This window comes from Artemia sp. Qi Xiang Cuo, chromosome 12, assembly GCF_049724085.1.
Source record: "Artemia sp. Qi Xiang Cuo chromosome 12, ASM4972408v1, whole genome shotgun sequence".
Lineage (NCBI taxonomy): Eukaryota > Metazoa > Arthropoda > Branchiopoda > Anostraca > Artemiidae > Artemia > Artemia sp. Qi Xiang Cuo.
In genome coordinates, this window is record NC_142805.1 from 14,643,932 (window position 1) to 14,657,351 (window position 13,420).

At 36.6% G+C, this 13,420-nt stretch overlaps 1 protein-coding gene across 1 annotated transcript in view; it reads right to left on the minus strand.

Moving 5' to 3' along the window:
- Window positions 1–2,064: 2,064 nt before the first annotated feature.
- The window catches only part of LOC148945815 (uncharacterized), a 31,323-nt gene continuing 19,967 nt past the window's right edge, over window positions 2,065–13,420 (minus strand). The window contains exon 3 of the mRNA XM_089098510.1: window positions 2,065–2,200. Coding sequence (XP_088954636.1) covers window positions 2,184–2,200 — 17 coding nt within the window. The 3' untranslated portion in view covers window positions 2,065–2,183. The remainder of the gene's footprint in view (window positions 2,201–13,420) is intronic.

Sequence of the window (13,420 nt, forward strand, 5' to 3'; positions counted from 1 at the left end):
CTAGCCCCCCCCCACGCCTTTTTTCCCCCAAATCCTTCTGATGAAAATTTTGAGATAGCCATCTTGTTAAAAGTAGCCCAAACATCAGATAATAAAAACTGGGGTTATCACCCCCCCCCCAGGGCCGGGGGGCAGGCTTTATAAGTTATGCCCTGAGGGCATATACGGCTTCATAGAAGAGATGATCGTATAAATATTAAAGAGAGCTCATTTTATTGGAAATTGAAAGTTCTAGTTCACTTTTGAAGAGTCAAAAGAGACTGAAGGGCACCTTTTCCCCAATCCCATTCGATGAAAATTTGATATAGCCATTTTGTTAAAAATAGTTGAAAAATCAGATAATAAAAACTCCAGAGTCAACACAAACTCCCAGAGCCCGGGGGCAAGTGGTTAAACCCTTTCACGACCAAGCCCTCTTTTTTCGAAAAAAATTTACGAAAAATATATGATTCCTGACCAGAAAGACACGCTGATCTTGAATATGCACATGAAAATCTTATATAACGAATAGGAAAGATTCTGTTCAAGGGGGGACTCTGCGGTCCCGCTGGACAAAGCAACCTGATCAAATGCAAGCCGAAGGGACCGAGAAGTCCCGCTGAGCTAGTAACTTTTTTCTAGAAGACAAAATCTCTTATTCCGAATGGAAAAATTTTATCAAAAATGTTAATTACAATTTTGTCATTAATAATACTCATGATACTCAGCAAAACAATTCTTCCGTTCGTTGACGCACAACGTCACAGCACATTTAGAGCAAATCGAGAACAGTCTTGGCTCAAAGAGCATAGGCATTACAGAGTATAAAATCAACAAAACCCTAGAAAAACCGGTGCCACCATTTCAATGACTTTCTATCTCTTCCATGAGTTGCCCTTTTTTCGTCAGAACGGTCTTCATCCCCATGTGGTCATTACAATCTTTTGCTACATGAGGGGATGTAATATCAGAGGTAGAACCATCATAATTTTGTCTCCTTACAGAGGCTGCCTCTGTACCATGATAGTTGGAGGCAAACAAAACCGCCTTGGAATCGATCCATTTATAGAGATACCAATCAATCCGCAATGTTTTTGGTCAAAGCTCCCTATCTAAAGTTCTGTCGGGTGCAAGAATACGAAACTCTTTCCTATTGAGCGAATAGTGCAACACGCCAAGATACCATAGTCTCTAAGTTGCTCAAAAAGGGAGACAGAAGAAGTTATTAAAGATGACATTATGCTCTTTTTCACTTTGACCTTCAGTCATTAGTCAAACGACTCTACCGCCAAGTCCAAATCCCGAATCATCTGTGAAAGCTTGAAATTTTTCTTGATAAACGTCAAAATTGTAAATACAACCGCTCATGCAGGCCAATCAACAAAGCTTGTAACCTCTTTTGATCGGCTTCAGTGGGTTATATTGCTTCTGCATGGAACGTCCTTTGAAGAGAATGTTGAAGTCGTCAATACTCAGGTAGGCTCCAGGCTTCACTATCTGCTTGAAGCAGATAGTGCTTCAAGCGATATCCTTGACAATACAAAAGGGACACCTAAGTCAGGATCAGTAACAGTAATCTCTCATGCTTGTTAGTCAGTGGTACCCCATTAACAAATTTATCCCAAGGAATACCTTAAGTCCATTGTCTTTTCCATTAATATTCCTGCCTTTCTCAAGTGATTAAAGATTTGACTGAAAAACCAGAAGTTAAAGAAGCTCATTGCTCAAGCAGGTGAGAAAAAAATAGACAGGAGTTGATTCACTCCCTGCTTGCTCTAAATTAGCCACAGGATTTATCGAGTTCAACTGATGGGTTTTTGCGACAAATTTCTCCCAAGTCCTTTGTGGTTCAACGACTTTTGCCTTCCTTGTCGGTGACTTTATATCTTTCTTCAGCTGATAAGCTGCAGTTGGTGCCGATGAAGTGGAAGGTGCAACAAGCCAAGGATCTGTATCGGTTGGGATTGGAGAAATTAGTGATGAGTCTTTCTTATTTTTTGGTATGTCTGAACTTGTGGGAACATTAGCTGATGCCATATCAGTCAGGTCCGACTCCATAGCATTGTCTTCTGTGTCGATGTTTTTCTGCAGATCCAGTTACATCTCTTCAGGCTGCTGAAACCAGCCATCATCTCCATCTAAATGACTAAGATCGCTTCTCAACTCTTCTAATGTCTTCAGTATGGTCACATACTGAATGGAAACTATCCTTTCTCATGGTCTGAAAAAAGAAAGAACTTTAAACAAAATCGTACGGGAAATAGGGAGAGGGAGAGAAAAGAAGAGAGAGAGAGAGAGAGAAAGAGAGAGAGAGAGACAGCTAGAGAGAGAGAGAGAAAAAAAAGAGAGAGAGAGAGACAGCTAGATAGAGAGAGAGAGAATGAAAGAAGAAGTTTTTTATTCTTTGTATAATCATGCCTTCAAAAAGAGAGAGAAAGGCGGTATTAACAGGCGGAAAAAATATAAGAGAGAGAGAGAGAGAGAGAGAGAGAGAGTGAGAGTTAGCGTGCGTGATGAGTAAGGTCAGTTAAACCAATAAGCCATATTAAATTGAAATAAACAAGAAGAAAACAATTCCAAGATTACTGCTGCTTTAGAAATTTCTTATTGCCGAGCATTTTCAAAATTTTTATTTTAGTAACTTCAAAGAGCAGGACTTTATAGTCTCCGCCACGCAAGGGGCTTGACCACTGGGACTGCAGGGTCCCAAAAATAGAATTCATCACTGAAGGCGTCCAAATGGCTTTATCATATTTTTTTTTATGTACCTGAATGTTTCATTACACATCAGCATTGACTTTTGAAGTTGTTGTTCTGATCTTATTACGCTGTAACTTTCTATCACAAATAAAAAACAGACTTCTTACCTTTTTTGAAAAAAACAAACAGCCTAACTTCACTGTCAGCTAAATAGCTCCAGCTGAGCGCTACTATGACTTGGTACTCATCAATCGAATGGCTAAAAAAGGCGGAACACGATGGAACAGGTTCTATTACTGTAGCAATCGGTTTGGAAGCGCCAAAAGGGTTTTTACATATTGGGACTGTAAAGTCCCGTCGGTCGCGAAAGGGTTAAGTTATGCCCCGAGGGCATATTAGGTTTTTATGTAAGGGGAGGTAGTATAAACTTCAAAGGTAGCTAATTTGATTCGAAATTGAAAGTTCTTATTACCTTTTTATGAGTCAAAAGGGATTGGAGGGTTTATCCCCTCTCCCCCAAGTAGAGATGGGGGTACCAGCGCGGACAGGACATAATTTATGCATGTTTTATGGTTTTTGTCAGTGAGAATTTGAAAAACAGGAATTTTGTCACATTTATGGATGGTTTTATGGACTTTGTCAGTGAGAATTTGAAAAACAGGAATTTTGTCACATTTATTTGATGTTTTATGGATTTTGTCAGTGAGAATGAAAAAACAGGAAGTTTGTCACATTCATGGACTATAGAGTCATTAGGGAGAACACGTGGTTAATGGGGTCAATGTTATTGTTGTTGTTTTGAGCACGCGATAGAGTCATTAGGGAGAACACGTGGTTAATGGGGTCAATGCTGTTGTTCAATGCAGATGTTATGAGTTTCCGGGAGATCGCGTGTTTCCAATATTTGTTGTTTGAGCCAAATGTTAAGAGTTCCCGGTAAACAGTCAGATCGCGTGTTTCCAATATTTGTTGTTCAATGCAAATGTTATGAGTTTCCGAGAGATCGCGTGTTTCCAATATTTGTTGTTCGAACCAAATGTTATGAGTTCCCGGGAAACAGTTAATTAATGTCTGACAGATAACTTAAAGTTAATTAATGTCTTTGGATTTCGAACAGAAATGTTTCTGAGAAACAGTTAGATCACACATGATGTCATGATTGTTTGAATTGTCTCCGGCGCGAAGTTTATTAATGTCTGGAGTTCTTCCAGAAGAATCGTTTCCGAGCAAATGTTTTGATCTTAGCGCACGAAAAGGTTTCCAAATAATTGAAATAAGCCAGCGCAGGGATGCCAAACAAAAGGAACATGCTGAAATTCCGTTTGGGGATAATTTTGGAGAAACCGTTTCAGCTATTTTATGGAACTATTTTGACGAAACAGTTAGACATTATAAAATATGATTTTTGAAGAGATTTTAGAAGAGAATTTAATGGTGAAACTCTGTGGTCGTTATAATACACAAGTTCCATTTGAACAGTGTTGTGAGATCCCACTACCCCAACCCCAAAGGGCACCAATCCCCCTACCCCAACCCCAAAGGGTTCCAATCCCCCTACCTCAACCCCGAAGGAAGCCCCAGGTCCTCAAAGGTCCATCAGGCTCCCAAAGGGCCACCCGGCCCTCAAGGGTCCCCCAGACCCCCCCGGGCCCCTCCCTCCTTCGGCCCCAAAAGGGCCCCTCTCCCTCCTTCCCCCCTCCTCACTTTCCCTTCCCCCTCCTCCCCTCCCCAAGACCTCCTCCCCCTCCCTTACTCCCTTCCCTCCCCCATTTTTTAATATTTTTTGTGCGTTGAGACACAGAACGACCCCCTCCCCCGGCCCCTCCCCTCCCCTCCCAAAGGGCCCCTGGCACCCCAAAGGCCTGATTTTTCAAAGTTCATTTTGAATTTCTTTCGTTGAAAAGCAAGAGTTGGAATATTTCACTATTGTTTGGTTGTGGTTTACCTTGTCACAGTTACATTTTCTTGATTTTTCAAAGTTCATTTAGGTTTTCTTTCATTGAAATGCAAGAGTTGGAATATTTCACTAGTGTTTTGTCGTGGTTTACCTTGTTAGAGTTACATTTTCATGATTTTTCAAAGTTCGTTTTGAATTTCTTTTATTGAAATGCAAGAGTTGGAATATTTCAGTAGTGTTTTGTTGTGGTTTACCTTATCACAGGTACATTCTCTTGATTTTTCAAAGTACATTTTGAATTTCTTTCATTGAAATGCAAGAGTTGAATTATTTCAGTAGTGTTTGGTCATGGTTTACCTTGTTAGAGTTACATTTTCATGATTTTTCAAAGTTCATTTTGAGTTTCTTTCATTGAAATGCAAGAGTGGGATTATTTCACTAGTGTTTTGTCGTGGTTTACCATGTCACAGTTACATTCCCTTGATTTTTCAAAGTTCATTTTGAGTTTCTTTCATTGAAATGCAAGAGTTGGAATATTTCAGTAGTGTTTTGTCGTGGTTTACCTTGTTAGAGTTACATTTTCACGATTTTTCAAAGTTCATTTTGAATTTCTTTTATTGAAATGCAAGAGCTGGAATATTTCAGTAGTGTTTTGTTGTTGGTTTACCTTGTCACAGTTACATTCTCATGATTTTTCAAAGTTCATTTGGATTTCTTTCGTTGAAATTCAATAGTTGAAATATTTCAGTAGTGTTTTGTTGTGGTTTACCTTGTCACAGTAACATTTTCTTGATTTATAAAAGTTCATTTTGTATTTCTTTCATTGAAATGCAAGAGTTGGAATATTTCAGTAGTGTTTTGTTATGGTTTACCTTATCACAGTTGCATTTTCTTGATTTATCAAAGTTCATTTTGAATTTCTTTTATTGAAATGCAAGAGTTGGAATATTTCAGTAGTGTTTTGTCGTGGTTTACCTTGTTAGAGTTACATTTTCACGATTTTTCAAAGTTCATTTTGAATTTTTTTCTTTCAAAGGGAAGAGTTGGAATATTTCAGTAGTGTTTTGTTGTGGTTTACCTTGTCACACTTACATTTTCTTGATTTTTCAAAGTTCATTTTGGATTTCTTTCGTTGAAATGCAAGAGTTGGAATATTTTAGTAGTGTTTTGTCGTGGTTTACCTTGTCACAGTTACATCCTCTTGATTTTTCAAAGTTCATTTTGGATTTATCACGTTGAAATGTAAGAGTTGGAATATTTCAGTAGTGTTATGTCATGGTTTACCTTGTCACAGTTACATTCTCTTGATTTTTCAAATCTTCAGTTTGAATTTCTTATGTTGAAAAGCAAGAGTGGGAATATTTCAGTAGGGTTTTGTTGTGGTTTACCATATCACAGTTACATTTTCTTGATTTATCAAAGTTCATTTTGAATTTCTTTTATTGAAATGCAAGAGTTGGAATATTTCAGTAGTGTTTTGTCGTGGTTTACCTTGTTAGAGTTACATTTTCATGATTTTTCAGTTCATTTTGGATTTCCTTCATTGAAATGCAAGAGTTGGAATATTTTAGTAGTGTTTTGTTGTGGTTTATCTTATCACAGTTACATTTTCTTGATTTATCAAAGTTCATTTTGAATTTCTTTTATTGAAATGCAAGAGTTGGAATATTTCAGTAGTGTTTTGTCGTGGTTTAGCTTGTTAGAGTTACATTTTCATGATTTTTCAAAGTTCATTTTGAATTTCTTTCGTTGAAATGCAATAGTTGGAATATTTCACTAGTGTTTTGTTGTGGTTTACCTTGTCACAGTTACATTTTCTTGATTTTTAAAAGTTCATTTCGGTTTTCTTTCGTTGAAATGCAAGAGTTGGAATATTTCAGTAGTGTTTTGTCATGGTTTACCTTGTCACTGTTACATTCTCTTGATTTTTCAAAGTTCATTTTGGATTTCAATCCTTGAAATGCAAAAGTTGGAATATTTCAGTAGAGTTTTGCCATGGTTTACCATATCACAGTTACATTCTCTTGATTTTTCAAAGTTCATTTTGGATTTCTTTCGTTGAAATGCAAGAGTGGGATTATTTCAGTAGTGTTTTGCCATGGTTCACCATGTCACAGTTACATTCTCATGATTTTTCAAAGCTAATTTTGGATTTCTTTCATTGAAATGCAAGAGTTGGGATATTTTAGTGGTGTTTTGCCATGGTTTATATTGTCACACTTACATTCTATAGATTTTTCAAAGTTCATTTTGGATTTATTTCCTTAAAATGCCAGAGTTGGAATATTTAAGTAGTGTTTTACCATGGTTTACCATGTCACAGTTACTTTCTCACGATTTTTCAAAGTTCATTTTGGATTTCTTTCATTGAAATGCAAGAGTTGGTATATTTTAGTAGTGTTTTGTCGTGGTTTACCTTGTCACACTTACATTCTATAGATTTTTCAAAGTTCATTTTGGATTTTTTTAATTGAAATTCAAGAGTTCGAGTATTTCAGGAGAGTTTTCCTCAGGTTTACCGTGTCCGACTTACAAATTCTTGATTTTTAAATTTTTATTTTTGATTTATTTTATTTAAAATCAAGAGTTTAAATGTTTAGTTTATTTAAATTCTAGGGTTGGAATATTTAATTAGTGTTTTGTAGTGATTTGCCTTGTTAGAGTTACATTTTCATGATTTTTCAAAGTTCATTTTGAATTTCTTTCGTTGAAATGCAAGAGTTGGAATATTTCACTAGTGTTCTGTTGTGGTTTACCTTGTCACAGTCACATTTTCTTGATTTTTAAAAGTTCATTTCGGTTTTCTTTCATTGAAGTGCAAGAGTTGGAATATTTCAGTAGTGTTTTGTCATGGTTTGCCTTGGCACAGTTACATTCTCTTGATTTTTCAAAGTTCATTTTGGATTTCTTTCATTGAAATGAAAGAGTTGGAATATTTTAGTAGTGTTTTGTTGTGGTTTACCTTATCACAGTTACATTTTCTTGATTTATCAAAGTTCATTTTGAATTTTTTTTATTGAAATGCAAGAGTTGGAATATTTCACTAGTGTTTTGTTGTGGTTTACCTTGTCACAGTTACATTTTCTTCATTTTTAGAAGTTCATTTCGGTTTTCTTTCGTTGAAATGCAAGAGTTGGAATATTTCAGTAGTGTTTTGTCATGGTTTACCTTGTCACAGTTACATTCTCTTGATTTTTCAAAGTTCATTTTGGATTTCATTCCTTGAAATGCAATAGTTGGAATATTTCAGCAGCGTTTTGCCATGGTTTACCATGTCACAGTTACATTCTCTTGATTTTCCAAAGTTCTTTTTGGATTTCTTTCATTGAAATGCAAGAGTTGGGATATTTTAGTAGTGTTTTGTCGTGGTTTACCTTGTCACACTTACATTCTATAGATTTTTCAAAGTTCATTTTAGATTTCTATCATTGAAATGCAAGAGTTGGAATATTTCAGTAGTGTTTTATTATGGTTTACCTTATCACACTTACATTGTCTTGATTTTTCAAAGTTCCTTTTTGATTTCTTTCATTGAAATACAAGAGTTGGAATATTTCAATAGTGTTTTGTTATGGTTTACCTTGTCACACTTACATTTTCTTGATTTTTCAAAGTTCATTTTGGATTTCTTTCATTTAAATGCAAGAGTTGGAATATTTCAGTAGTGTTTTATCGTGGTTTACCTTGTCACAGTTACATTCTCTTGATTTTTCTAAGTTCATTTTGGATTTATCTCGTTGAAATGCAAGAGTTGAATTATTTCAGTAGTGTTTTGTCGTGCTTTACCTTGTCACAGTTACATTCTCTTGATTTTTCAAAGTTCATTTTGGATTTTTTTCGTTGAAATGCAAGAGTTGGAATATTTCAGTAGTGTTTTGCCATGGTTTACCTTGTCACAGTTACATTCTATTGATTTTTCAAAGTTCATTTTGAATTTCTTTCATTTAAATGCAAGAGTTGGATTATTTCAGTAGTGTTTTTTCGTGGTTTACCTTGTCAAAGTTACATTCTCTTGATTTTTCAAAGTTCATTTTGACTTTCATTCATTGAAATGCAAGAGTTGGATTATTTCAGTAGTGTTTTGTAGTGGTTTACCTTGTCACAGTTACATTTTCTTGATTTTTCAAGGTTCATTTTGGTTTTCTTTCATTGAAATGCAAGAGTTGGAATATTTCAGTAGTGTTTTGTCATGGTTTACCTTGTCACAGTTACATTCCCTTGATTTTTCAAAGTTCATTTTGGATTTCTCTAGTTGAAATGCAAGAGTTGGTATATTTCAGAAGCGTTTTGTGGTGGCTTACCTTGTCACAGTTATATTCTATTGATTTTTCAAAGTACATCTTGGATTTCTTTTATTGAAATGAAAGAGTTGGATTATTTCACTAGTTTTTTGTAATTGTTTACCTTGTCACAGTTACATTCTCTTGATTTTTAAAAGTTATCTTGGATTTCTTTCATTGGAACGCAAGAGTTGGAACATTTCAGTAGTGTTTTGTTGTGTTTTACTTTGTCACACATACATTCTCACGATTTTTCAAAGTTCATTTTGGTTTTCTTTCATTGAAATGAAAGAGTCGGAATACTTCAGTAGTGTTTTGTCGTGGTTTACTTTGTGAAATTTACAGTCTCTTTATTTTTCAAATTTCATATAGGATTTTCTTTGTTTAAATTCAACAGTTGGATTGTTTCAGCAGTCTTTTTTCGGGGTTTACTTAGTCACGGTTACTGTCTCTTGATTTCCCAAATTTCATTATGGATTTCTTTCTTTGAAATATGTTTTGTCGTGCTTTACCTTGACACAGTTAAATTTCTTGATTTTTGTTAGACTAGGTTAGGTTAGGTTAGCCTACATACGCGCGCGTATGTAGGCTAACCCAACCTAACCTAACTTAACCTAACCTAATTCCCACTCTTGCTTTTCAACATAAGAAATTCAAACTGAAGATTTGAAAAATCAAGAGAATGTAACTGTGACAAGGTAAACCATGACATAACACTACTGAAATATTCCAACTCTTGCATTTCAACGTGATAAATCCAAAATGAACTTTGAAAAATCAAAAGGATGTAACTGTGACAAGGTAAACCCCGACAAAACAATACTGAAATATTCCAACTCTTGCATTTCAATGAACGAAATCCAAAATGAACTTTTCAAAATCAAGAAAATGTAAGTGTGACAAGGTAAACCACAACAAAACACTACTGAAATATCCCAGCTCTTGCATTTCAACGAAAGAAATTCAAAATGAACTTTGAAAAATCGTGAAAATGTAACTCTTACAAGGTAAACCACGACAAAACACTACTGAAATATTCCAACTCTTGCATTTCAATAAAAGAAATTCAAAATGAACTTTGATAAATCAAGAAACTGTAACTGTGATAAGGTAAACCATAACAAAACACTACTGAAATATTCCAACTCTTGCATTTCAATGAAAGAAATTCAAAATGAATTTTGAAAAATCAAGGGAATGTAACTGAGATAAGTTAAACCACGACAAAGCACTAGTGAAATAATCCCACTCTTGCATTTCAACAAAAGAAATTCAAAATGTACTTTGAAAAATCAAGAGAATGTAACTCTAACAAGGTAAACCACGACAAAACACTACTAAAATATTCCAACTCTTGCATTTCAACAAAAGAAATTCAAAATGAACTTTTAAAAATCAAGAGAATTTAACTGTGACAAGGTAAACCACAACCAAACAATAGTGAAATATTCCAACTCTTGCTTTTCAACGAAAGAAATTCAAAATGAACTTTGAAAAATCATGAAAATGTAACTCTAACAAGGTAAACCACGACAAAAACACTACTGAAATATTCCAACTCTTTCATTTCAACTTAAAATTCAAAATGAAGTTTGAAAAATAAAGAGAATTTAATTCTGACTAGTTAAACCATGACAACACTCTACTGAAATAATCCAACTCTTTCATTTCAATTAAAGAAATCCAAAATTAACCTTGAAAAATCATGAGAATGTAACTGTGACACGGTAAACCATGACCAAACACTACTGAAATAATTCAACTCTTGCATTTCAATGAAAGAAATTCAAAATGTACTTTGAAAAATCAAGAGAATGTAACTGTGATAAGGTAAACCACAACAAAACACTACTGAAATATTCCAACTCTTGCATTTCAATAAAAGAAATTCAAAATGAACTTTCAAAAATCATGAAAATGTAACTCTAACAAGGTAAACCACGACAAAACACTAGTGAAATATTCCAACTCTTGCATTTCAATGAAAGAAAACCTAAATGAACTTTGAAAAATCAAGAAAATGTAACTGTGACAAGGCAAACCACAACCAAACAATAGTGAAATATTCCAACTCTTGCTTTTCAACAAAAGAAATTCAAAATGAACTTTGAAAAATCAGGCCTTTGGGGTGCCAGGGGCCTTTTGGGAGCGGGGGGGAGGGGCCGGGGGAGGGGGTCGTTCTGTGTCTCAACGCACAAAAAAATATTAAAAAATGGGGGAGGGAAGGGGAGTAAGGGAGGGGGAGGAGGGGAGGGGGAGGAGGAGTGGGGGAGGGGGAGGAGGGGAGGGGGAGGAGGGGGAAGGAGGGGAAGGTGAGGGGAAGGTGAGGAGGGGGGATGGAGGGAGAGGGGCCCTTTGGGGGCCGAAGGGGGAGGGGCCCTTTGGGGCCCGGGGGGGTCTGGGGGACGCTTGAGGGCCGGGTGGCCCTTTGGGAGCCTGATGGACCTTTGAGGACCTGGGGCTTCCTTCGGGGTTGAGGTAGGGGGATTGGAACCCCTTTGGGGGTGGGGTAGGGGCAGTGGAGCCCTTTGGGGTTGGGGTAGTGGGATCTCACAACACTGTTCAAATGGAACTTGTGTATTATAACGACCACAGAGTTTCACCATTAAATTCTCTTCTAAAATCTCTTCAAAAATCATATTTTATAATGTCTCTAACAGTTTCGTCGAAATAGTTCCATAAAATAGATAAACGGTTTCGCCAAAATTATCCCCAAACGGAATTTCAGCATGTTCCTTTTGTTTGGCATCCCTGCGCTGGCTTATTTCAATTATTTGGAAACCTTTTCTTGCGCTAAGATCAAAACATTTGCTCGGAAACGATTCTTCTGGAAGAACTCCAGACATTAATAAACTTCGCGCCGGAGACAATTCAAACAATCATGACATCATGTGTGATCTAACTGTTTCTCGGAAACATTTCTGTTCGAAATCCAAAGACATTAATTAACTTTATGTTATCTGTCAGACATTAATTAACTGTTTCCCGGGAACTCATAACATTTGTTTTGAAAAACAAATACTGGAAACACGCGATCTCTCGGAAACTCATATCATTTGCATTGAACAACAAATATTGTAAACATGCGATCTGACTGTTTCCCGGGAGCTCGTAACATTTGGCTCGAACAACAAATATTGGAAACACGCGATCTCCCGGAAACTCATAACATCTGCATTGAACAACAACAACAACATTGACCCCATTAACCACGTGTTCTCCCTAATGACTCTATCGCGTGCTCAAAACAACAACAATAACATTGACCCCATTAACCACGTGTTCTCCCTAATGACTCTATAGTCCATGAATGTGACAAACTTCCTGTTTTTTCATTCTCACTGACAAAATCCATAAAACATCAAATAAATGTGACAAAATTCCTGTTTTTCAAATTCTCACTGACAAAGTCCATAAAACCATCCATAAATGTGACAAAATTCCTGTTTTTCAAATTCTCACTGACAAAAACCATAAAACATGCATAAATTATGTCCTGTCCGCGCTGGTACCCCCATCTCTACTCCCCCACATCACAGTTTATATAATTATCGAGTATGATCTTTCCCTATCTCACCCATTATAAGAACCCGGACCAAGGTGCGAGTGCTCCAGAGAACGTTTTTGCAGATAGAAACATAAGCGGCATCAGATATTTTCACGGGTAGACAAGTCAGACGTGAAACAATCGGAAACAAGTGGAAACCCGCCGTTACGAATAATGCACTTTGTTGTAAACAATCAGAAACAGACTAACCCGCTAATGCAGAAAGAAGTGGGAGGAGCTTTTTGTTCGTACCGAGAATGAAGACCAGAAATGATCTGCGATAAACTTACTGGATAATTCTGTAAACTGTGCCCCACATACACCATTTTTCCCCCAAAATGCATCCAATCAAAACTTTGAGATTACCAGTTTGTTTGAAATAGTCCAACGATCAGATAACAAGAACTTCGGGGTCAACATACCCCCCCCCTAGAGCCTGGGGGAAGGGTTGTAACTTATGCCCTGGGGGCATACAAAGTTTTTATGGAAGAAGTGGTCGTATAAGCCTCGGAGGGGACTCAAATGATTAGAAATTGAAAGTCCCAATTCCCTTTTTAAGTGTCAAAAGTGATCCGATTGCAACTAGCCTCCTCCTCCCACCAGCCATCCTTCTTTTCCCCAATTGCGTCCGATAAAATTTGTTATATGGCCATTTTGTTCAAAATAGACCAAAGATCATATAACAGACCGCGGGGATAACAAAGCCCACCAAAACCTGGTGGGAAAATGTTGTAAACTATGGTCCGGGGCATATAAAGTTTTTATGGAAGAGATGGTAGCATAAACTTTGGAGGGGGCTCATTCGATCGTAAACCGGAATTTTTTTTGCCCCTTTTAAGACTCAAAAGTGGTCGAAGGGCAATTAACCCCCCCCCCCAAGGCCCCTTTTTCCCCAAATGTGTCTGATCAAAATTTTGAGAGAGCCATTTTAAAGTTTTTGCGGAAAAGGTGGCTGTATAAACTTCGGGGGGGGGGGGGGGCTCAAATGATTAGAATTTGAAAGTTCAAGGTTCGCTT